This window comes from Myodes glareolus, chromosome 2 (genome assembly GCF_982192425.1).
Source record: "Myodes glareolus chromosome 2, mMyoGla1.1, whole genome shotgun sequence".
In the NCBI taxonomy this organism is placed as follows: Eukaryota; Metazoa; Chordata; class Mammalia; order Rodentia; family Cricetidae; genus Myodes; species Myodes glareolus.
Window position 1 is genome coordinate 89,283,061 of NC_142027.1, and position 24,501 is coordinate 89,307,561.

Consider the following 24,501-nt stretch of genomic DNA (forward strand, 5'->3'; position numbering starts at 1 on the left):
CATGGCTCCAGCCCCTGGTAGGTAAAGACAACTGTCCCTGGTGAATACTTGTCAGCGTGTTCCTGCTCTTCCACCAGTACCCGGAAAGACAATCTGATGAGTTGACGTGTCCTCTTTTGTAAGGCTGCACTAACTGTGCGCAGTGACGCAGTTACAGACCATGTCAGGCACATGTACCATTACCTTCAATATTACAATTTTCTAAGTCATTGGCTGACTCCTGTTAACACCCCAAATAAAAGAAGCCCTGGGCTCTCTGAGGAAGTGTAGAGAATATAAGTTCTGTGAAAAAGCAGCTTCACTTCTCTACAGATTCCACACCCGCATCTTTAGATTTAAGTTTGTTTTTATCAGTTGACAATCATGTGGGACCGAGGACAGTTCTTATTGTTCAGGGAAGCTCCACACCTGTGGAGTCTCAAGTAATTCCGCGACCTGCCTGTGAGATTCCAGTATGGCTGCCGTCCATCTCTGAATGACCAAACCCAAATCTGAAACAGCTCACCCAGTGAGAAGCATGGGCACAGGCCATTGAGAATGCCACTAGATCTGATTCTATTTTATCAAAGAGTGTGATTCTTATAGAAATGTAATATGGCAGGCACATCATACTGGTAGTGACCACAACGTCTTGCTACTGGCCTGTAGCAAGCCTAGACCACGTCTTCCAGGACCCATGAGGTTCAACACGGTGTCAGGTAGTTAACTGATTATGTGGACTGAAGAAAGCCTTCTAGACATCTGCTCTAATTTCAAAAGGACCAATAACGTCTTCATTAATAATACTCTCCATTGTCTATTAGACCTCACTGGTAAGATGTTGATAACAAACTCTTCATTACTGAATTGTACAAACCCAAACCAAACTAAACCGAAGAAGCCTAACACCCTAATGATCTGTGCCTACTTGGAGCCAATTCTTTGTTGACATTTTTGTTATTGACATTTAAAATACAATGTAAGGAAGAGGGAGCCAGCAACAGTTTTACACTCTGTGACTTTTCCCACATTTTCAAAGATTCTCCTTCAGAGACTGCAGAGATGGTTCGGTAGCCAGGAGCACCTGTGTCTATTGGCTCCAGAGGGCCTGAGTTCGGCTCCCGGAACTCATAGCAGGCAGCTGATGACATCCTGTAACTCCACCTGCAGGGGATCCTACCCTCTCATCTGGTACATGTGAGCACCCACACTTGGTACACACACACACACACACACACACACACATGCACACACGCACACGCACACAAAGGCACACATAAACATAAATAAAAATCAATCTTAAATTTTTTTCTCCAACATTATAATACTATCGAGATCTTGGGTTAAGTTATGCAGAAAAATCAATAAAGAGGACCTGTATTTCCTAGAATGTACTACCCATTTGGAGAAATGGAATGCGTATCTAGAACAATTATAGCGAATCACCAAGTACCATTGGGAGCAATGATGTCATTGAAGACAGCGTGAGACTCTGGAGGGGATGATAAGTCAGCAGGGGAGCTAGAGGCCTGTGGAATTTTAGCACTTGAGGAGTAGCATTTTAATGAGCACAGAGGAGAAAAAAATTGGTCAGAATTACTTTAAAAGATGTGATGCTGATTGTATGCTACATTTAAAAGAAGTGTTCTACTCAGAGGTTGTTTACTTTAAATATGTTTTTGTCAGTAAGTTGTCATTCTAAGTAAAGGATTCAAAGGCAAGAACTGGCTGAGAGAATATGGTATCTTTTGATGTTTATTCTATCATTCCGCTGTTTTTATTATTTTAATTTTTTATTAAGATGTTACTTTAAATTATTTTTAATTTCTTTGTTTTTTGTTTTGTTTTTCAAGACAGGGTTTCTCTATATATCCCTGGCTACTCTGGAACTCAATTTGTAGACCAGGCTGGTCTCGAACTCACAGAGATCCTCCTGCCTCTGTCTCCTGAGTTCTGAGACTAAAGGTGGTTTTAGATGTTTATGTGTGTTTCTGACTGTGATTTTTGTTGCCTTCATTCGTCTGCTAGAACTGACAAGATCACAGAAAGAGAGACCAGTCCTGAGTCAAACCTGAATTGAAATAAAAAATCACCCATAGTCATGCTACCTTCAATAATAACCTGATTGATAAACTTCAATTTCTCATCTTTAAAATGGGCACAATGCCTCACTCATAAACACAGACACACAGTATGTGGCTTGAGCTATGTCACGGGTGTAAATGTCCATTGTGGTGCACTTGAAATGTCTTTAATTACATATCTACTCTAGTGATCAGACAGCTAAATATTGAGGCTGTGATTCTCATGTGATTTTTTTTTTTGATGATCTTGTTTGGGTTTCTTGTTTTTTGTTTGTTTGATTGATTGGTTTTGTTTTCTGCTACCCATTAGTCTCCAACCTGTGTGCAAATCATTATGGAAGGGACATTCAAAGGCAAGGGCTATCCTGGGCCATCCTGGCCTGTTGCAAAGGCAAGAGGTAGTGTGCTGGAAACCATGGAGAAAAACATAAATGTACTTTTTTTTATTAAGTTCAAATAAGACATTCAGTCATGGAACCATTGCACCCTATAAAAATGCATCTCATCGGCCAAGCATTTATTATGAGTGACCTGGAATTCACAAAACCACAGCCTCTCCATCTATATAATAAGAATAATGTGCCAAGACCGTGTGAAGAGGGCATGAAATGTCCACACATGCTCTTTCTCCCTCTGTCTCAGCTGTGAGTTGCACTGGTATACATTGTTCACGCTCTGCTTTCACACAGGCAGGAGCTGCCCCCCAGGGACGGCAGCTCACATGCCCTGGAGTACAAGCTTTCCATCTGGTGAGTCGATGAGGTTACACTGGGATCCCAGTCTGGTACGGTTTCCATCACACGGACGCTGCCCTTGGCAGCGGGCTGGGGCACTCCTTTCCTTCAAATGCTGCTTTGTGAAATGTGTCAAGCATCAGTTTTGAAATCTCTGAGCAGAGTAATGAGCACTGCCTGACATGGTTCTCACAGTGTCCAGCATCCGTCCTCTGAGAGCATCCTGTTTGCCGATGAACTGAACATGCAAAGTAGACCCATTGTCTGCAGGCTCTCCCTTTTAAAGGGCCATCTCTCCTGGTCCCTTTGTGTCCACACTACCCATGAGCACTGCTTGTGGCTTCCTCGGATGATAATTGTGTTTGATTACCATCACCCATTTTTCTGGGCAAGCTTTTTAAGCTGGTTACCACCCAATGCTGGTAGTCTCTTTGGTTCTGCCCCAAGTGGCAATAGCCCTTTTTGAAGATACATATTCTGGAGAGACTAGAAGAAAAGCAAAAGTATTGCATACAAACCTTGGCATATGTTGGGCTGCCAAAGCTGCCGTCTCCAATCTGTACGTAGCAGCCGAATTTCATTTAGCAAGTTGAAAGTAAAGTTTATGGGAGTAGATAAATGTTCAACATCTGGCAAAGTGAACGATGAAGGAAAAAAAAAAAGATTTGTAGAGAATGTTTGTGCTGTTTAATTGCCTACCCATCACTATGCTTGGAATGTTGCAATTTTAACTAAAAATGTATTAATTTTTGTTTATTATTTTGTGTATATGGGTATTCTATCTGCATGTGTGGCTATACACCACCATATGTGCAATGCCTGCAGAGGCCAGAAGAGGGCGTAGGACCCCCTGGAACTGGAATTACAGATGACTGTGAGTGACATTTGGGTGCCAGGAATTGAACCCAGGTCCTCTGGAGGAGCCCCTAATGCCCTTACCCACTGAGTCATCTCTCCAGCCTGAGGTGATAGTTGTGACATTTGGATTGGAGCTCACCTTTGGGAGAGGAGGCCTGCCCTGTCCCTCTTGCCTTTGTATTCAAGGAAAGGCCTGTAAGTTTGTCTCGTTTGGTTGGAATTTTATTGTTGCTGTTTTAAAGCTGAATTCCTCTGAGAAAGGATACAAGCTCATCTGCCAGTGACATTTGTGCCAAGAAGAACCTTTGGAATAATAGCCATAAATTGCATAAGACTCCTGTGCGGTGCTGTTCTGTGAACACTGGCTCCTCTTAAGATCTATGGGCAACCGCAGGCACAGCCAAGATTCACCATCTGCCGCTGCTCTTGGGAGTGAGGAGAAGGGACTGATGATGATTTTTAATATCATTCATTATTCATCTTCAGGCATTTATTAAGACTGCACAGTCTTCTGCCCTTGGAGCCCATGCTGGGAACTGCGCAGACATCAGAGACTGCGCTAGAGTCAGATGTCCAACCCCTTAAAAAAACAAATAAGGAGGACAGGTTTTTAAGTAAACAATTTATAGGGCTAGAGAAATAGCTCCGCAGTTAAGAGTGCTGACTGTTCTGGAGGACCCAGGTTCAATTCCCAGCACCCAGCACTCACAAGGCAGTTTATAGCAGCTTGTAACTCCAGTTCCAGGCTCTTCTCTGGTCCCCACAGGCACCACATGCGCACGCGCACACACACACACAAATAAAAAATATTTTTTAAAAGAAAACAATATTGGGTAAATTTAAATTTTGTATTTCCTCTTGTATTAGGCAATGCAATGAGTGGCTAACACATTCAAATTGGAGAAATGTAAAATAGATCCTCAACGAGAACAAAATTGTTTTGAGAGAAATATTTTAATACAAATCTTTCCAATGAGGAACAGCTGTGTCATTTAATCATCAAAGTAAAATCAGATTGATAACATTTCAACTTTGAAAAGTATTCTTGAGTTGGGAGAAGGTGGTGCACACCTTTAATCCCAGCACTAGAGGGTGGATCTCTGTGAGTTTGGGACTAGCCTGGTCTACAGAGTGAGTTCCAGGACAACTAGAACTGTTACACAGAGAAACCCTGTCATAAAAAAAGAGAGAGAGAAAAGGGCCCTTAAAGTAAGTTAAATGTTTATCCACTGAGAATAGACGTTCTTCAATGGCATTGTTATTGGCTTAAAAACCTGTATGATGAGAGAGAGAGACTCACTGTCCCGAGGAAACTAACCCACTCAGCATAGTTACTAGGTGCCCATTTGATGTAGGTGGGTGTTGCTCTCATTGGTTAATTAATAAAGATAACTGCTTGGCCTGAGAGGTCAGAACATAGGTAGGCGGGGAAGACAGAACAGAATTGTGGAAGAAAGAAAGCAGAGGCAGGCAGTTGCCATGACTCTCCTCTCCGAGACAGACGCAGGTTCGGATCTTTCCCAGTAAGCCACCATCTCGTGGTGCTACACAGATTATTAAAAATGGGTTAAAGCAAGATGTGAGAATTAGTGAATAAGAGGCTAAAACTAATGGGCCAGGCAGTGTTTGAAAGAATACAGTTTTTATATAATTATTTTGGGGGTAAAGCTTCCTTTTACACCCATTTTGTGCCTGAGTCCTTGGCATTTGCGTCTAGCCAGATTGGTAGACTAAGCACCCTGCTTTCGGATGTCTCGGTAAGAAAGCTTTCCTTCCCCTTTCATTTCAACAGCTCTTTGAAGACCCAGTCAGTTCCAGCCACATTCTGGGGATGGAGTTTATTTCTTTTGGATTATTTTATATTATATGCTCCATTGTTTTTCCCGCATGTATGTATGTGCACCACATACATGGGTCCAGAATAGGGCATCAGATTCCATGGAACTAGAGTGAGGAATGTCTAGGAACCACTATGTGGGTGCTGGGAACAGAATCTGGGTCTCCTGCAAGAGCAACCAGAGCTGTTACCCACTGAGCCGTCTCTGAGGCCGGAGTTTATGATCTCAGGAGAAGAATGTAGGGAAACAGCAAGGCTCCTAAGCTTAAGTTTAGGATTGACATAGAATTGTGGGAGGAGCCAGCCAGGGTCCGCCCCAGCCCGTGGTGCAGACATAAATCACCTTCTCAAGGCTCAGCGCTGTTGACTGACATTGAGCATGCAGTCAGAGAGAAACGTGAGTCTCTAAGAATACTTGTTCCTCGTGCTGTCTCCCCTCACTTTACACGTTTCATTCATTCGCTCCTTCACTCAGTCACTCACTAGGCCTCCCAAGGACCCCCTCCTGCCAGGCACAGCTTGGAGGCTCAGCAAGGGGACAAACTAGTCCTACCTCCATTGTAGCTTAAAATCACCGTCTTGTGCCTGGAGGTCAACCCTCATCACCACTTCCCACTGACCCTTTCTTCCTCGCCTTTGTACATGTCATGCTGCACACGCATGCACATTTCTTTACATGTATACAAATGTGTATATTACAGGCTTTGATTTGCATACCAGGAAGAGCATGTGGTTTTCTTTTTCCCTGAGACTGCAAACATAAGTCGTGAAAGATGATAAAAAGCTAATTGATTTTCTAGCTTTAACACCGTCATTGATTTTTTTCATTGTGTGTGTGCGTGCGTGTGTGTGTGTGTGTGTGTGTGTGTGTGTGTGAAGTACTTAAAAGTGGAATTGATGGTAAAGTGTAAAATCCAGTGTGCCGCCACAGCTCCGGAATGGCTGTTTCAGCTGTGTAGACGTTCATTGAGATGTGTAGACCTTTAAGTCTGACTAATGTTGCTGTGTAAGATTTTTCATTTGAAAGTCTTCCGCAATGACGGTTTAAGAAAACCAGTAATAAATAAGTGGGTGAAAGCTGTCAGTAAACAAGTGAACAAAAGATACACAGTTCCCTGTGTTGGGGAGTGAATGGGCACAGCAGAAATCTGAGAGGTACTTGACCTTGGTGTTGGGGTGTCGGGGACCAGCCTCGACAGAAATCCCTCTTGCCTGAGTCTGGATATGCAACCACCCTTGTCAACCATTTTGAGCAACCTCCAAACTCTCTGACTAACAGGCAGGGGGGCAGTAGGTTCACATTTTGGGCCTCCACACCTTGGGTAGCATGGCTTTGGGGTGTTGTTGCTATTGTTGTTAGTGGTGGTGGTTATTGTTTTTGCAAGGAGGTGTGGCCAAAATACAGTTTGCCCTTTCTTCTGAAATAAAACATTGTTTTGTATTTGTCCTTGTGTGTCTCTCTAGACCTCAGCCATCAAGTAGAGAGACTGAAGGTCATTTGCTATTTTGAGTGCCCTCCATCCACCCTGGCCTCACTCTCAGCTGCAATCGGTGTGAAACCTCTGCCTTCATCCAACTTATGGGTGGGAGCGTCTAACAGCTCTCAATAGTGCCACTGTTGCTGCAGAGCTAATATTTATATCCCCGCCATGCGCACAGCCAAAGGGTGAGCCACCCTGTGTAAAGGGACCCTCGTCAGGAATGTTATCAGAGTAAAGCCGCCCGTGGCTGTGTCCCGTGTCTCCCTGGACGTTAAACTGACAGCCCTCAGGCTGCCTCATTTGCTGCAAAGGCCTTTCCCCTCATCTGCTCGAATCTTGAAAGGTCAACTCTATTTCAAGTGTCTCTTTCATCAGGTCGGAGAAAGAAAGTTGTTTTCGGGCTTAACCAGACAGAAGTCCATTTGTAAAGCAGAATACATGCATCTTAATGCTGCCAGCGTTCCCAGACAGGCCCAGCAGCTCCTTCTGTGTGGTCCTAAGCTGCAATGAAGGCCTCGTCCAGTTGCCCATGCTAGCTTTGTGGTCCCACTCTCGGCCCTAGCTGCCCACCTCTGCCCTGGCTTCCTTGTTTAGTGAGCAGTCTGCATTCGCTGCCCGTCCTCAGTCTGCTCCCACCAGTAGACCCACATCCGTTTGCTAGTGCACCTAAGATTTTACAAAAGAGACCTCAGATCTCTGGCTTTGTGCACACAGAATGGCCTTTCTAATACAGAGAAGGGGCTATCATCCAACTCGGAAAGCTAGGACAGAAGCAGATCAACTGTCAGTCACATGAACCTTGGCCGTCACAGGGTTACCTAGGTAGGCACCGCATCAGGACAGACATGAAGATGCTTGGAGACAGGCAGATTTGACCTTTCCTGTAGCTTGGACTTGGATCTCTCTCTCTCTCTCTCTCTCTCTCTCTCTCTCTCTCTCTCTCTCTCTCTCTCTCTCACACACACACACACACACACACACACACACAATTTATTTTATTTATTTGTATTTTATGTACATTGGTGTTTTGCCTGTAGGTATGTCTATGTGAGGAAGTCAGAACCCCTGGAACAGGAGTTACAGATAGTTTTGAGCTGCCAAGTGGGTGCTGGGAATTGAACTTGGGTCCTCTGGAAGAGCAGTCAGGTCTCTTTAATAGGCCTGGGTTTCTTAAATTTTGCACTCTCCAAAGTCCTCTCCACCTGAGAAACTGAAACGACTTCAGGTGTATACGTATGTAAACCAGCTGCAGAAACCAAACACGGGCTGACAAGAGACCATAAAGGGATTCAAAGTAGACCTTTGATAAACATGTGGTTTTACCAGTTTTAAAGAATGTAGAAAATTCCCATTCTAATGAGGTGGTCCTCTGGAAGAGAAACCATGTTCTTAACCCATGCCCATGTCAGGTGGTGCACAACTGCCTGGAATTCTAGCTCCTGGGCTCAGCTCCTTCAAGGAAAGTTAGGGGACTGTGGTGCCCATAGAGAACCAGGGCTCACCTTAGCACTGGCAACTCAGGAAGCCGCCCTTGGAACTGGTTGTTCTGCGCTAGACAACAACTTGCTGTCAACTAAAAGTATGTGAGAAAACAGTCTCTTGATTGAGTCTGTCTCTCCTCTGCATGTGTGTGTGTTCACACGTGCACGCACAAGCGTGCATGTGTGTACACATTGGTGCTGGTGGATACAGGCTTCTTTTATGAAATTCAAAGAGGAACTTAGGCGAATGTTTTCATGGAAGAGCCTGGGACCGCCCTGGTAGGTCCCCTCCTCTCAATATCTGAGAGCCTGTTCTGAGATCCCCTGCAGGTGCTGGTGTTTGCATGCCCCAAGTGGAGCTCAGGCCTGGGTAAGGGCCAGTATCGATCCAAAGAGCTCGTGCCCTTGTGGGCTCCGCTCCAGCTGTATTTCTTCACTCGGGAGCTCTCCCTAGGGAGTAGGTGATGGGATAAAGCAAGAAGTGGGTGAGCTTCCCTCCAGGGGCCTGGCTTGTTTTCAGGGTTTTAGCTTGCCTCCCTCATGCATTGCACGTCCTCAGAAATGACAGCTGTTTGCTTGTTGGTTAGTCAGTTGGTTGGTTGTTTTTCCCCCCAGTTACAGCGCAAGCAGTTCACTGTTTTCCCAGTGTTTATGTGTGCCAGGAGCAATAAGGCCACCTGGGTAGGAACAGTGTGTGCAAAGGGGGTAAGATTTGGCTGGTGCCATCCCACCATGGCCCTGGTTGTCCACCATCCTACTAGGTACCACAAAGGATGCCACAGACATGTAGTTGAGTAGTAACCACCCAGGGGCTGGGGAGAGGGCTCACTAACTGGCTCCTCTCGCAAGTGACCCAGTTTTTTCTCAGTATTCACACAGCAGCTCGCGACCAGTTCTGGGGGCTCAGACACCCTCTTCCGGCCTCCAAGGGCACTGTGCACACATGGTGCAGAGATATGCCATTTGACTACCTCAGATTCTCCATCTATGAAGTTCAAAACTGTTTTGGACCTTCCTGCGGCAGCAAGGTGTTACTAATGAGCTGGCTGATTATCGGCAAGAAAAGCATCCATTTGGGATGTTTGTTTACAAATGCCCAGCTAGATGGTTTGCACCAACAAGGTTGAGCCTTATCAGTACTAGGAGAACATTCTGGGGGTTCACAGTGCCATATTCCTTATTTCCAAGGTTTGACTATGTGGCATTTAAGCCAAGTTTCGATTTCAAAGTTAGCATTGGCAATCTCTATCTGTTGGGCCAGTATTGTAATAGTAGTATATTCCTTTCTGATGAGCGATTGTTTTAAGAATTTGGTTTATATGGAACAGTACACCATTCTATTGTTTCTGGAGATCTATGGAAAATCCACTTGAAAGTCGCACCCCCAAACAAGTGTAACATTGGTGCGGGAGAATTGTCTGTATTCTGTCAATCATGTATTTTAATAAAACGCTGATTGGCCAGGCAGGAAGTATAGGCGGGTCAATTAGACAGGAAGTAGAGGCAGGGCGATGAGTACAGGAGTATTCTGGGAAGCAGGAAGCTTCCTCCACTCCTGCGCAGACCACTGAAGAGGCAGCATGTAACCTGTCCAGCTGAGAAAGGTACTGAGCCGTGTGGCTAATGTCGATAAGGATAATGGGGTAGCAAAAGTTATAAGAGTTAACAAGATGCCTGAACTAATGGGCCAGTCAGCTTTATAACTTATAGAGATCTCTGTGTGATTGATTCTCTGAGACTTGCCGGTTGTGGGGTACCGGGCGGGACAGAAACCCCAACAAGCCGGCCCTCATGTTACATAACATGCACTTAGGGTGTTGAGAAAGAAGCCGCTGTCACCGCTCTTTCAGGGTTCACCCACAGACTACACTTTATAATTACATATCAGTAATTACTTTCTCAGCCAGCGTGTTCTAGACTCTAACATGTGTCTGGTATCACCCCAGATGATGGTAATTCAGAAATGGGGGCACAACCTTCCTAGTTCTCCTGGGGAGACAAGAAACTGAGTTCTGCCCTGCGCCTTATGTTTCTTTCCTCCTCTTTGTCCTGAGATAACACGGACCCCTGTCCCTCTGCCCCAGCACCCGTCATCTTGTTCTTGGAAGACCAAAGTGTCTTATGTGGGGTTCGCAAGCCCTCATTGTCCTTAACTGTCGAGGAGAAAAGGAAAGCAGCCACATGCATTAACTGTGTTTCTTGGGCTGTCTTTTATTAACCTGGGAATACTGTGGTCAGGGAAGCTTGTTCCCATTGGACAGACAGATAAACCAACCCCAGAAAGCTTCAGAGAGTTTGAGTCCATGTCAGGACCAGCCTTGGAAATCACCTTGCTCTCCTGCCAGAACAGCCGACAGCTGCCATTGTTCAATATCTCGACCCTCATGAGACAGACGTCCCACTGAAGGTGTTACAGACATCCTGCTGGAGGCATGGACCTTGACCTGGCTTTAGATCTCCCCTGAGGTGTGGCAGGCAGGCAGGCATCTTTGTCTTGGAGCCTGACACAAGGTATTTTTGCCACTAGGTGGAGATGGAGCAGCGCCTCCAAGGGCACCATGCACATGGGAAGCCCAGCTTTTCCCAGGAATAAGTACGTTAGTGAGGTGAAGTAACACAACATGTCCGTGTCCATGGCGCGTCAGCAGCGCGTGTGTTCACGAGGCCACACAGCTGCCACTTTGTCTGCTCTCACACATTGCCTCTGTTCCAGGAAGAAGCCACCTAGCGATGAGCCAGATTCCCCCCACCCTTCTAGTACCCCTGGCAACAGCCAGGCTGCCCTCTCTCTGGGGCCTTCCCTATTCTGTGTCTCTCTTATAAATGAGTTCATAAAATTGGTGACTATGCTCATTAGTTTTTGTCAGCCGGGCACAAACCCAGACATACTTGGGACGAAAGACACTCACCTCTCTCACACTGGCCTGTGGGCATGCCTGTGGGTCCTTTCCTTAATTGCTGATTGGTGTGGGAGGCCCAGCCTACTGTAGGCACTGTATCTCTGGATGGGTGGACCTGGGCTACATAAGAAAGGTAGCTGAGCAAGCCAGAGATGCAAACCAGTGTTCTTCCATGGTCTCTGCTTCAGTTCCTGCCTCCGGGTTCTCCAACACTCTAGGGGCCGAGACTGACAGATCCCTGGAGCTCATGGAGCCAGCAGGCTCAGTCAGTGAAGTCCAGGTTCAATGAGAGACCCTATCTCAGAATATTAAGTGGAAGGCTGTGGAGGAGAGCATCTGATGTCAACTTCTGGCCTCCATACATGCGAACGCACATGCTTGCTCAGAAACACATCCATAGACCCCCAAACTCCACCCACCCACCCCTACACACAAGAGTTTATAGTACATAAACAGTAGGAACCTAGACTTAGTCTGTCAAAGAAAGGATCCACTAACCACTGGTGAATGGTGTGCTTGTGGACTGTGGTTTACACGTGCCATAAAATACACAGCATATTTCAAATATTTAATGCTAAGGAAGAATGTAAAATGTCACGCCAATAATTTCTATACCTGCTGCATACTGAAATGGTAATTTTGTGACATATTGAGTTAAAGAAAATATTGTGTTGAAATTTCCCACTTGCGTTTAGCTATTTGAATGTAGTTGCTTGGATTTTAGGGAGGCATCTGCCGCTACACTGGGCATCACTGGTCTCACACCAGGGCTCAGGGCCGGTTTGAGGGGTACCCCATAACTAACCAACATTGCCGTTAAAGTTGCTGCTATTTCTTTGGTGTATCCTCACGAAGAAGATTACGGTGACTCCGCAACTCCTGTCTCCTCGTTAGTAGCAGTAGATTAAAAGTCAATGAAGAGAGGCTTTGCTGTGTTTGGCGCAGACTCACCTTGGGCTTAATAAATTTCTCATTATGAGGAAGGCTCGTGGTGGGATCTTCTTCCTGGATATCCAGACACGGGCCACGTCCAGGACCCTGACCATTAGTTTTTCGATACTGGGCGGCTTAATGAACACAGTGTAAATTGTCTGAAGAGAGATATGCAGAGCGAAGGGTTGATAGGCAAGGTTGGTGTCTAAACAGAATTTCAAAAGGGGAAACAAAGAGCTAATTGGGGAGAAAAGGAGGTGGAAAATAAATCTGGAGACAGGGTGGGGTATTTCTCCAGCTGCTGTTGCCACCCATCCTGTATTTATCCAGAGGCGGGAACGACATTTGGATGAAATTCAGACAAACCACCAGCACATTCCTGGAGTTGGTGGATGGCCTTTTACAGAGCAGGATACCCATCGTCTGTCCCTAAACTGCACCCTGGAAGTTTATCAGAATGTCAAAGAGAACAGCCCCTCCACTCCGTCCCTACCACATCTGCTTCTTGCCCGGAGGGAGCACCGAGCATTGCGTACTAGCATCCTGGGAGTTCAAACCTTCCCCGCCATATACTCTCCTTTGAGATGATCAGACAAGTTCATGTAAAGCACAGATAGGGGAGCATTTTGTGCAGTTCATGGAAGAGAAGGAGGAGGTTAAATATGTAGGGAGATAATTGTGGCTTGTGGGGTAGGATCTGCCCCTGAACTTGGGTTTTCTTCTGGTTTACGCCACTGAGGGCTAGAATCGTGCTCGCCCCCGCCCCCGCATTTCCTCGGGCTTCTCTGGGTGACCTCACCCAGCCTGCCTGTCTGTCTGCAAACCCCATTACTCTCACCGCTCCTCTGACTGTGTCGCTAAGCTTGGCAGTTGGACCGTCTCTCCACACCAGCCTCTGAGCTGAGCAGCCTTCCCTGGTCCAGTTTCTGAGGGCCCCACCCTCCTACACAAAGCCCGGACTGTTACTCACATAGGTTGGCGATGTCCCACCCTTTCTGAAAACAGGCCGTTGGAGACTCTCGGTCCTACAGAGCTGCTTCTCAGCAGCATCAGAACCGTGCCTCCAGAGGAGACGTTGACGTGTGAGCTTCTGAGACCTGTTCTCCTCCAGTTCCACACCCCTGTTCTAAAAGGTGGGGTGTGGAGTTCGGCCCCAGGAAGCTTCATGTGCAGGTGGCCATTTGGGAGACTCTGAAGATAACGCCAGCGTGCTCAGAGCAGCTGACGCACCTCTTCGAAGTGTTAGTCCCAGGGGACCTGCTGCTGTCTGTACCTGCAGTTCCGTCAGCCCCACTGTCCTTAAGCTCCACGAGGATAACCTGGCCTTAGCTGTTTCTACCTACCCTGGGTTTATCGGGATTCCTTGCTATCTAGTTCTATCGTGTCCTCTAAGCCGAATAGAGCGCTCTCATTTCTCACCTCGTTCATTTCCTGGTAGCCCACTCGCTTGCTTCAATATTTCTCTTTCTTACCACCCCCCAATTTTGCAGTGCTAGGGCCGACTTCTCCTGTCAACTAACCAGTGTGTGCCTTCACGGATACCTTGAACGCGCTTGCCTTACCCAAAACGGATCAAGAATGTGGACTTGTTGCCAGAAATTAAGTCGTGAAATTTATCACCCAACGCGCGGTTTTCCTCTTGTTCTGTTCCCGTTCCCCCCTCCAATATGGAAAACTCAAATGTCCGTCTGTGTACAGAAACAGTGGGATGATTTTAGAGAAATAATTTGCCCAGAATCATAGCACCAGGTCCAAATCAGAAGCAGAGTCGGCCTTGCGAATCCCTAGTTTTCCAGCCTTTCTTGATAGCACTGTAAACATGCAATTACATGTAGCTTTACAATATAGCAAAGTGTAAGGTTTTTTGGGTTTTTTTGGGGATTTTTCTTTTTTTGGTTTTTTGGGTGTTTTGTTTTGTTGGTTTTTTGAGACAGGGTTTCTCTGTAGCTTTGGAGCCTGTCCTGGAACTAGCTCTTGTAGACCAGGCTGGCCTTGAACTCACAGAGATCTGCCTGCCTCTGCCTCCCGAGGACTGGGATTAAAGGCATGCACCACCACCACCTGGCTAGCAAAGTGTAAGTTTCCTATCAGCTCTTCCACTGCTGCTATAATAAAGCACCATGGCCAGAAACATCTTAAAAAACAGTTTATTTAGGCTTACAGTTCCAAAGGGTTAGAGACCACGGTGGTGAAGACAGCAGGTGGCTGGAGCAGGAAGCTGGCTGATCACATTTGAGGCCACAGCAGGTAACAGAACGTGGCCGGAAGTGGGGCAGGGCCACACTCAAAGACCCCCACCACTGTTGTACTTCCGCCAGGAAGGCTGCACCTCCTGAAGGCTCCATAGCCTCCCTAAAGAGCGCTGGCTGGGAACCTAGGGCTCAAATACCCGAGTCTTTGGTGGTGGTGGTGGGGGCATGTTTTCATTTAAACCGCCAGAAGTATGAAGTTTATAGACAAATTTGGGGACTGCAGAGAATGGCTGCTTCGGCAAAAGTTTGCTTCCCAGCATCCACATGGTGGCTCACAACCATCTGTAACTATAGTTCCTTTCCTGGCCTCCTTGGATACCAGACGCACATAGTGCTCATGTATGCACATATATGCAGACAAAATACACACACACACACACACACACATATTAAAATATTTTAAAATAAATGGCTACATATACATAGATATAGGTTAGTATGCACAGTTACTTTAGTAGCCATCAGGGATGGCAGGGGGCAGAAGTCCCTCCCTCTGCAGCAGGCAGCACCCCTTTCTCCCGCTTCTCCTCCTCTGACTGTAGGCTTCCAGGGACGTTTTGCACCTGACACTTGTGCTCACTGACTAGCAGGACCGTGTGAGCCACTGTAGTTGACAGACAAGAACACCGAGGTGAGGAAACGCTCGGCGGCTTTGCCCTCAGCACACCAATGGGTATTCAGCGCGGACTCCACTCTGGCGTATGGTGCCTCACCCCCTCTTTCTAATGCATATGTTAGAGGCCCAGTTCTCCTTTCTCAGGATGGAAGCCGGAGGCACCTGGTATCAGAGATCCAGTTTCCTTTCTTGCTATTCCTAGGCGGGTCCAAGAGGTGCCCAGCAGCCTATCTCTGGTTCAGCTTTGTCTTTGTGATACAATGTAGCCCGTGTCTGTTAGGTGCTCAATAATTGTCACTTGTCACCTTGGATAACTCAGGCATATGGAGGGCTGGTCCCTGTGCCCACAGGAAATGAGATGGACCACCGTTTCCCTCACTTCCTGCTGTCATTTCTCAGGGTCTTTTATTGCCTTAGGCGTAGAGAGACTTCCCTGTGCCCCACGTCCAGCTCCTTTGCCCTGGTGCCTGTTTCTGTATAACACTCCTTTTCATGGGAGCTGGGTAGAGAGGGATTTAAAACTGGGCTCTGCTGCTATTTTAAAAATGAAAACCATTTTAGGAAACATGATTTTCCTTGTTTGTGTCTGAATCTCCTCAACAGCAAACTCTGCCTTAATGAAATTCCCTTGCATTCAGAAAAGTTAAATGTATTTCAATCCATTGGGGGAAAATTATTCATAGTGGAGAGAACTGAAGCCAGTGTTTCCAACACTCACAGATCGCGTTCTGAGTGACTTGTGTCTGACAGTCGGGGTGTTAAGGAGAGGGTCCCCACTCCTGAGGCAGACCCTGTAGCATCCTGGGATGTTTGCACAAGCCTCCCCTAGTTAAAGTCTCTTAACTCAAATAGATGAGCAACGCCGCATTTAAAAGGGGTCGGAGCAAAGTTTATCAGTTATTCCAACACTTGATTCTCAGGCTGTCTCTTTGTGAGGTTTCTTTTTCTTCCCCCCGTCCCCCGCATAAAAAAAAGATGTCGGCATGGTTATATGGCTCAGTTGTGGAACCCAGCACCGCAACATGATGGGGGCTGGGCAAGGGAATCTGTCCTTGTCATCACTGAGATCAGCTCATGCTATTTTAACTCAATCTAGGTGATGCTTAATTTTCCTCAAAACAGATTGTTGTTGTTGTTGTTGTTGTTTGTTTGTTTGTTTTTCAAGGTAGGGTTTTTCTGTGTATCCCTAGCTGGAACTCACTCTGTAGGCCAGGCTGGCCTTGAACCTGGAGATCTGCCTGCCTTTGCCTCCTGAGTACTGGGATTAAAGATGTGTGCCCCCACCACTGCCCTGATGAGAATAAATCTTTTTTTTTCTCTCTTTTCTTTTTTAAAAATACATTTACTTATTGACCTATGTGGACATGTTTGGAGGTCAGGCATCAGCTTACAGGAGTTGAGTCTTTCCTTCCCCCATGTGGGTTCTGAGTTGGATCTCGGGTTACCAGGCTTAGTGGCAAGCATTTTTCCAGAGCCGTGATGCTGGCCCCTCAGAGCAGTTATTACATGATGTATGGTCATGGGACTACAGCATGCATCAGACTCCTTGGGATTTGACACCGCTGAACACCTTTTGACAAAGCAGCTTTTGTATATTTGTTGCTTGCAAAGCGTGGCTCCTCTGCCTGACTCTGTGACAGCGACAGCACGTGGTCCTCACCTGTCCACAGGGAAAGGTGACACATTCCACCCCAACGCAATCAACTCAGCCAGATGCTGGGAAACCAATGGGAATGGTTTCCGAGGAAGGCAAGCATCCAGATGGCCTTGCTTTGTTATCCTGGTATACTTTTTGTTAAGACCACACATTTTAGCCTTAAGAAATTGTTCAAGATGCATAAATACAATATGAATTAAAATAAAAACTCACTATACTTTTGTTACATTTATTTTAGTGTGTGTGTGTGAGTGTGTGTGTGTGTGTGTGTGTGTGTGTGTGTGTGTGTGTGTGTAAATCAGCAAACAACTTGTGAGACTTGGCTCTCTACTTCCACCTTGTGGGTCCCGGGGATCAAACTCAGGCCATCAGTCTTGGTGGCAGTCACCTTTACCAGCAGAACTGTCTTGCTGGCCCCTGACTGTGCTTCTGTTAACACATCTTCCTCTAGAGGTAGCAGGTAACCTTCATCAAGTACGAGGAGTGTGTTCACTTAGCCACTAGTGTGCTTGCTGCATGAGGACTGTGTGCTGGGAGACACGGCTTTTGTGGAGGGAGAGAGGCAGATGGTGGCTTTAACAGGGATAAAGGCCGAAGAAAGGCAAGTGGCATCGGTTCTGAGATTGAGTCCAAGTGCCCTCTACGTCCCCCATCCCGCACTGTCACTCAGTAAGTGGGGACACTGGGGACATATTGATGACTCCCTTCTCATCAAACAGAGTACTGGTTCCCTCTGTGCCACCCTGCACTCCCACCTGTATCTTGGTCGTCAGCTATGCGCTCTGCCCCGGACTGAGTCCTCGGCTCACACCGTCCTGCAGCAGAGCAAGCAAAGCCCTTTCTACCCTCGACACGGTGAGCAGAGTCGGGCTGGATTTTCTCTGCAGGCATCCGACCTCCACTCCGGCTCATGAGTCCCTGCAGAGACACAGCCTGTGCAGTGTATCAGATTACTGTGAAAAATAGCGGCATCGTTCTCTCAGCCCTGGGGAGCAATTCTTCACCCAGGAAAAGGCCTGGGGCGTGGGCAGCAGCTAGGCCAACAGCTCTCAGGGGTTCTGGACATCTCTTCCCGAACTTTCTTTAGGGAAGTTGATTCTCATCTCACTTTACAATTAAAAGTGATGGGATGATGCTAACAACAGTGACAATGTGAACTAGGTATAAACTCTGTCAGCTGTGCGCCTTTCACCTGATGTTTCTTTAAGCCTCAGTTTTCTCATCTAGAAAATGGACTACTCGTAGTCCCTGTCCTGCAGGCTTGAAGTGAGGACTAGATCTGATTTCTAAATGTGTATTTTAGCTCAGCAATTATGCCCCATAAATGTAGATGGTCTCATCAATGTAGCCTGTGTCTCGGGCTACTTCCTGGGCTCCACCCCCCGCCCCCACACATACTCTCCCACCCACAGCAGCCTTTGATACCATTCCTGGCCCCCTCCACTTTTCCTCTTATCTTTCTCTCAGCCCCCAGTGTCTGTTCACTGTCTGGTCTCTGAGACTTTTAAGCACCAAGCGAGCCTTCACTTTCAGGGGTGTGCAAGCCGAGACGGCTAGAGGTCATCTTAAACGACAATTGAAGTTAGGAAGCAAGCCAGGGACTCGGTCCGATTTTATTGTTTTACTTCAAAGTGCCTTTGTTTAGGCATCTGCTGGTTTTTTTTTTTTTTCATAAGCCATTCCCCTGAGAGAAAGGTGACAAAGGGATGCAGTTTTGTCCCAGCATGTAGCAGGTGTCATTCCCTTTGATTTGCCAGTCTTTGACTGGATCAAAAGGCTTCTTCTGTTCATTTAGGTTATATATCCTCTTTTAAAAAATGTGTTTATTTTTATTTTATGTGTGCTGGTGTTTTGCCTGCATATTTGTCTGTGTGAGGGTGTCGGGTCCCTGGAACTGGAGTCACAGAGAGCTGTGAGCAGCCATGTGGGTGCTGGCAATGAAACCTGGGTCTTCTGGAAGAGCAAGCAGTCAGAGCTCTTAACCGTTGAGCCATCCCTCCAGGCTGATATATATATCCTCTTTAAAGGTAGTAAGATAAATGATTGGGGCCCGATACAAGACAGCCAATTCACTTTTCACAGGGAGAACTAAATGGTATTAATTTTCTTTTTCTAAATAGCTTTAAGTTTTTTATCATGGTTCCCTTTGAAATGTAGATGAGTGGAATTCTTGACTAGGTAGTATGTTCACAGTATTACAGAAAGCTTTTTCAAAAATCGTTGGGATTTTTCCAAAGTATTTAGTCATTTCTACTTTATGTGCACTGAGTGTTTTGCCTGCATGCTTACCTGTTCACCATGCATGCAGTGCCTGTGGGAATCAGAGGAGGGCACTGCTCCCTAGAAACCCAAGTAACAGATGGTTGTGAATTGCCATGTGAGGACTGGGGACTCCCACCTGGTCCTCCGGAAGATTCCAAATTAAGATTTTAAAAGTGTATATGTTTAAGGCTGGATGTGGTGGCACATGCCTATAATCTCAGCACTCAGGAGGGAGAGGCAAGCGGATCTCTGTGAGTTCGAGGCCAGCCTGGTCTACAGAGTAACCAGGACAGCCAGGGAGACAGAGAGAGAGAGAGAGAGAGAGAGAGAGAGAGAGAGAGAGAGAGAGAGAGAGAGAGACCCTGCCTCCAAACAAACAAACAAACAAATATCTAGAGTGGCAATAAAGAAGAGTGTGTTTGCTTATTACAACTCCAACCTACTGTCCCCCAATAATTACTATTGGTATTCAAAATTAATATACCTTCTAGTTCACAGAAATGGTTTTACCTCAGAAAAAGTGAGTTCAGCATAATAAATGCAATGAATAAAACAATAAATTAGTTCAGTAAGTAAAACATGGGAGGGGCCACTATGTGCAAGCTACTGGGCTGAACTTTTCTCATAAGGCCATTTACTTTCCAAAAAGCACAGGAAGTGGGTGCATTGGTTGTGCTCACCATAGAGATGGGGAGCTAAGGCTTAGCAAGGGAGCTGGTGCCAGGTGGGAACTGGGGCCCAAGATCCATGGTAGCATTTCCTCCGTACCCTGAGGCCTGTTCATTAGCTGCATGGTAAGATGGCGAAAGTGCCAACCTGGTTACTTATCGATAGATTTGAAGGAAAACCTTCTGATCCTATTTTGCACAGAGCCCCTACATTCTCAGGGACAATGATGAAGGAAGATGAGCTCATCCCCAAAGTATGCATCTGAATTAGAAAGTCCCCAGCCTGAGGACTGACTTCAGGAGGCCAGAGCCTTGCAAGTTGAGCCGGGATTGAGTGATTCAGTGCCCACCTTCCCACAGTGTTTGCAAATGTGCGGATAATCTAGTTCATTTCTAGAAGTGTTACTTAGTTTGATTTTGAAAGTTCTTTGCCTAAAATATAAAAATTACGCTTTCATCTTTCACTTCCCAAATGAGTTAGTAAACTAGCCTTGTTGAGTTGGGCTGGGGGTGGGGTGGAATCTGCAATTTGTGTATGGGGATTTTAAATAATTATCCTATATCCATAATCATTATATGTGATTGAGATTGGAAACTCTCAATCATAAATGTCCTGGGGAGAGGAGGACATAATGGTTTACAAGATGACTTGCCAAACGTCACCTTGACAGAGCATCACCAGTCATTATTAAAATGCAATACTCTTATTTAATCCTCCCATCTAGTGTAGTAATAACGCGAAACAAAGCCGACTGGAACCAGGACTCATGATACCAAGAATTCATGAAGGAGAAGGCAGGAGCCTATTGCCTTTGAGTCCTAGCTTCTTCATGCTTGTGAAATAAAATGTATTGGGCTGTATGGTTCTTAGAAATGACAGCATGAAGAACCCGGTCCATGGTGGAATCCGGGCGTTCCACAGACAAGCCGATTAAACATGTGTACTTTTCCTTCTGGCGCATGCGTTGGGGCTCAGGTACCCCTCAGAAAAGCCTGCATTGCACAAAATGCAGATTCCCATCTGCTTATCGCAGAGGAGGAAGGAAAGGCCAGCAGACGTCTGGCTTCTGGGTTGCAGCACTGACGGATTCCACCCCCCGACACACACACACCCCTCCCCAAACGCTACTGCATCCAAATGCAAGGGTGCAGCTGTCTTACCGCAGAGTGCCGCAGTTGAGTATTTTCAGGGACAGACACAAGGGGAAATCGCAGCCTGAGCACACCCGGGCAGCAGCCTGCCAACCTTTCTGCACTGAGGAGCCCCGCGCCAGGCAGCTGGCAAATTTCTGTTCCCGTCCCTGGGGCTGCGAGGTGGAGGCTGGGTGGGAGCTCAGGTTGAGAACGGCAGGAGCTGGGGGCGGGGCTTCAGCCCATCCCTCATCAGGGGGCTGCAGGGTGGGCAGCCAGGAAGCCCAGAAGCCATCCGCCCGGTAGGTATAGCAGATCTCCGTGCAGGTGGGGCTCCTTGCTACCGTACCTGGCTGTGGCTGAGCATGTGGGCGGCCGGAGGCAGGCAGCAGGCATTGCGGCTCATGTCAGCTCTGAAATGAAAGCCGCTGAGGCCTCTGCCTTGGAAGGCTTGCAAGGGAGATCAGCACCCAGCAAATAAGAAGCCAGCCCTGGCCCCCGGAGGAGGAGGAAGAGGAGGAGAGGCTGTGCAACCCTCTCCCGGTGTCCTTTAAATGAGGAGCTTGCCTCTTTGCTTCTGACCCTCGCTTACATCACTAACCTGTGACAGGCACATCTCCACGCCCGGTACCTGCTCTTCCAACAACAGCTTCCAGTCCTCTTTGTATGCGGCAGACATGGCCAGCCAGCAGGATTCCGGCTTCTTTGAAATCAGTATCAAATATTTACTGAAATCCTGGAGTAACAGTGAGTAATAGAACATAAGCTTTTTGTTATTTTGTTTTCTGGATGCTGCTAAGGTTAGAGAACTCAGATCCCAACTGAACACATATGTTTGTAAGCTGAGGAAGTTTCTCTCTCTCTCTCTCTCTCTCTCTCTCTCTCTCTCTCTCTCTCTCTCTCTCTCTCTCTCTCTCTCTCTCTCTCTCTCTCTCTCTCTCTCTCTGTCTCTCTCTTTGCTTCCATCTGCTGTGAAAGTCAAAACGTCAGAGTCTGAGCTAACCTTGTTCAACTTGGAAGGCTGCAATAGAATTACAGTAGATTTTGTTTGCTTAAAATTTCTAGAGATAGGGCAGGTCGGACTCTAGGGAGGGCAGGCTGGGCATTCCAGGCTGCACTGCCTGCCTGGTGTTTGTTTGGTTTGGTCAGGCTTTATCGAGATATTTGTGAAGTGCAGTTTAATCGGAGGGGTGTGGCAGGGTGGCAAGTACTTTGGAATTGTTTTATTGGGGTATTGTCTGAAGAGAGACAACTGCTCCTGAGTCCAAGACCTAAGACTCATCTTTGTTAGGCACAGCCTCATTTGCAGATCCATTTGCTCTTCCTCTGGTCCCGGTGGATGATGTTCAGGATGCTATTTACTGTTTGCATTTCTAGAGATCTCAGTTGCTCTGGTCCAAGCATGCATCTCTGAAATGTAAACAAGTGCCATCTGACCCAAATGTTCCTTAGGCTATGAGAATGCCATGATTCTGAAGTGGCGTTTCTGACCTATATACTTTAAAAAAAAAAAAAAAAAATTCACTCTTTCAAAAGGACAGCCTCCAAGCCCTTATGGGTCTGGGTTAAAATCAGGATGAGGCCTTCGGGTGCTCAGGAGTACCTTGTGTTTTTCTGCGCAGTTTCAAAGCGAAGTCTGCCCCACTGTCAGATTTGGGCTTATTTTCTACAAAAGAGACTGCTGGGTCTTATCGGGTGCTTGGCTGTTTCAGAATAAAAAATTGTTCCTAAAAATTATTTTCTGTATTTTCTTAGGTATATACTCATTAACCTGCGTGGACTCTGGAGGGGTGACGCATATGTCTCCTCCACTCATGACCTGTAGCTAAAAATTGCTTTTATGGAAACAAACCTAGGCAGGGGACTTGGGCTGAACTGTTTGGAGAAGCGTGGAGTGCCTGCTTGGAGCTATTTGGGGGTGCATCTCGGAATGATATCCACAGAAGCCATTTTTCCCGGGTCGGTGAGCCCCACTGTGCACCGGGGCTTGTCTGGACTGTTTCTTTACAAGGGGTGGGGGACGTTTGGGAGCAATACTGCTGCTTTGTTGAAGCCATAAATCATTTAACTTGGGTTCATTTTTTATATACTCCAAGCTCACAGAGGAATCTTCCTTTGTCTGTCTACCCTTTGATTAGTGAAAAGAATTTGACATACTGGGCACTAAAGAGAGCAGTTTGTCTCGATGGGAAAAAGAAAATCCAAAACAAAACAAACAAACAAACAAACAAAATACCTAACAAGTTTGACATCGATATGTAGATTTTAAGGTCCGTTTGGTTATCCCAAACCCTGTTTCCTTCTACCAGTTTTTGTCAAGCCTTTTGAGGGGAAATTATGCTATGCCAACAGCTGATGGGATTTCTTTACAACCCCTTGTCTGTCTTCGAATGCCTCCAGACAAAGTAGATAACTGCTTCATCTCCTTAAACTCCTTGTTTATCCTTACATCCCCACACCAGGAAATGGTTCGAAAGGATGGTTCATCTCAACTTTGAGAGTATCTCTGTCACATTCCAGTTCCTCCCAGTTCATTCAGCAAAGATGTACCGAGTTCCCCTACGGCACGCCAGGCTGTGGGGTGTGGAGGAGACAGACACAACATTGCTCTGTCTGTCTGTATCTGTCTGTCTGTGTGTCCTGATTCCTTTATTTCAGGACGATGAAGTTCTTGGGGGTCAGGCGGGTCTGGATGGTTTGGACTCCTGTCTTAAGAGAGGAGCGGGAACTACGTTAGTGCCTTATCCCCTTGAGCTGGTTGCAACACTTAGCTGCATACAGCCTGGCAAGGCTCTCATCTCTAAGTTTTACATGTTTCCAGGAGCAAAGAGAGAGAGGAATTTGCCTGTACAAAAGACAGAGTGGAAAACAGAAGCCTCGGGGCTTCGTCTGTGAGTGTAACCTGAAAGGCTGCATCCAGGGCAAGCAGCTAACCGCGTGCTTGCGCACGCCCGGCTTTCCAGGTTGGAAAGGCGAGGATGCCCGCCCACATACCTGAGTGGAGAGCCAGTCCCCTAATGAGATGGTGGTTCTTATTTACACAAGCACAGCAATTAAAAAGCAATGAAACGAACTCTGTAGCTACAGCTGACTGCTTTCCTGGGCAGTAGGAAAGGGAAAGATGACATCATAAACACTCACAGGTTAAGGTTTTCGTTTGATAGAGAAAGGGCGCGTTGCGGGGCGAAATGTCATTTTATATATATCTTTGTCTCATCGGAGGGATTCAGAAGCCAATGAAGTGCACTTGTTGCTTCCTGGCGAGATGAATTAGTTTCCACCTGGTGGCCTTGACATGTTCTTCTTCCTGGGCACAACGCACCACGCCCACCCTATCCTGTTGCCCTTCGGTTTGAATGAGGCTGGGACTTGGAGTGGCCCTGCCGTCCTGCTGTCCCTATACGGACCTCACTGATAGCTTCTTCTTAACCTGCTTGTGCAATTGTCCTGAGGCTCCCTCCACTTGTATCCAGGCCTTCCCGACCTGAGCAGCGTGCACCCAGGTGTCCGTGACCCTGGCCACCCATGGGCTTCTCAGCCTCACTGGGAATATCCACGGGTCTTCTAATATCAAACTCTGCTCCCCATCTCCCCCTGGGTGGCATCTTCCCTGGCCTCCCCCTAGGGC

General features: G+C 46.8%; 1 protein-coding gene across 6 annotated transcripts in view; it reads left to right on the forward strand.

The window, feature by feature from the left end:
• The window catches only part of Fry (FRY microtubule binding protein), a 393,449-nt gene that overhangs the window by 124,924 nt on the left and 244,024 nt on the right, over positions 1 to 24,501 (forward strand). Inside the window, exon 1 of one of the 6 annotated variants that reach the window (XM_087902752.1) lies at positions 20,990 to 21,620. The exons of 4 other annotated variants lie outside the window; for them this stretch is intronic. In XM_087902752.1, coding sequence (XP_087758878.1) covers positions 21,551 to 21,620 — 70 coding nt within the window. In that variant the 5' untranslated portion in view covers positions 20,990 to 21,550. Of the gene's footprint in view, positions 1 to 20,989; positions 21,621 to 24,501 lie in introns of those variants that run through there. One more of the 6 variants, XM_087902756.1, reaches the window with a different exon arrangement.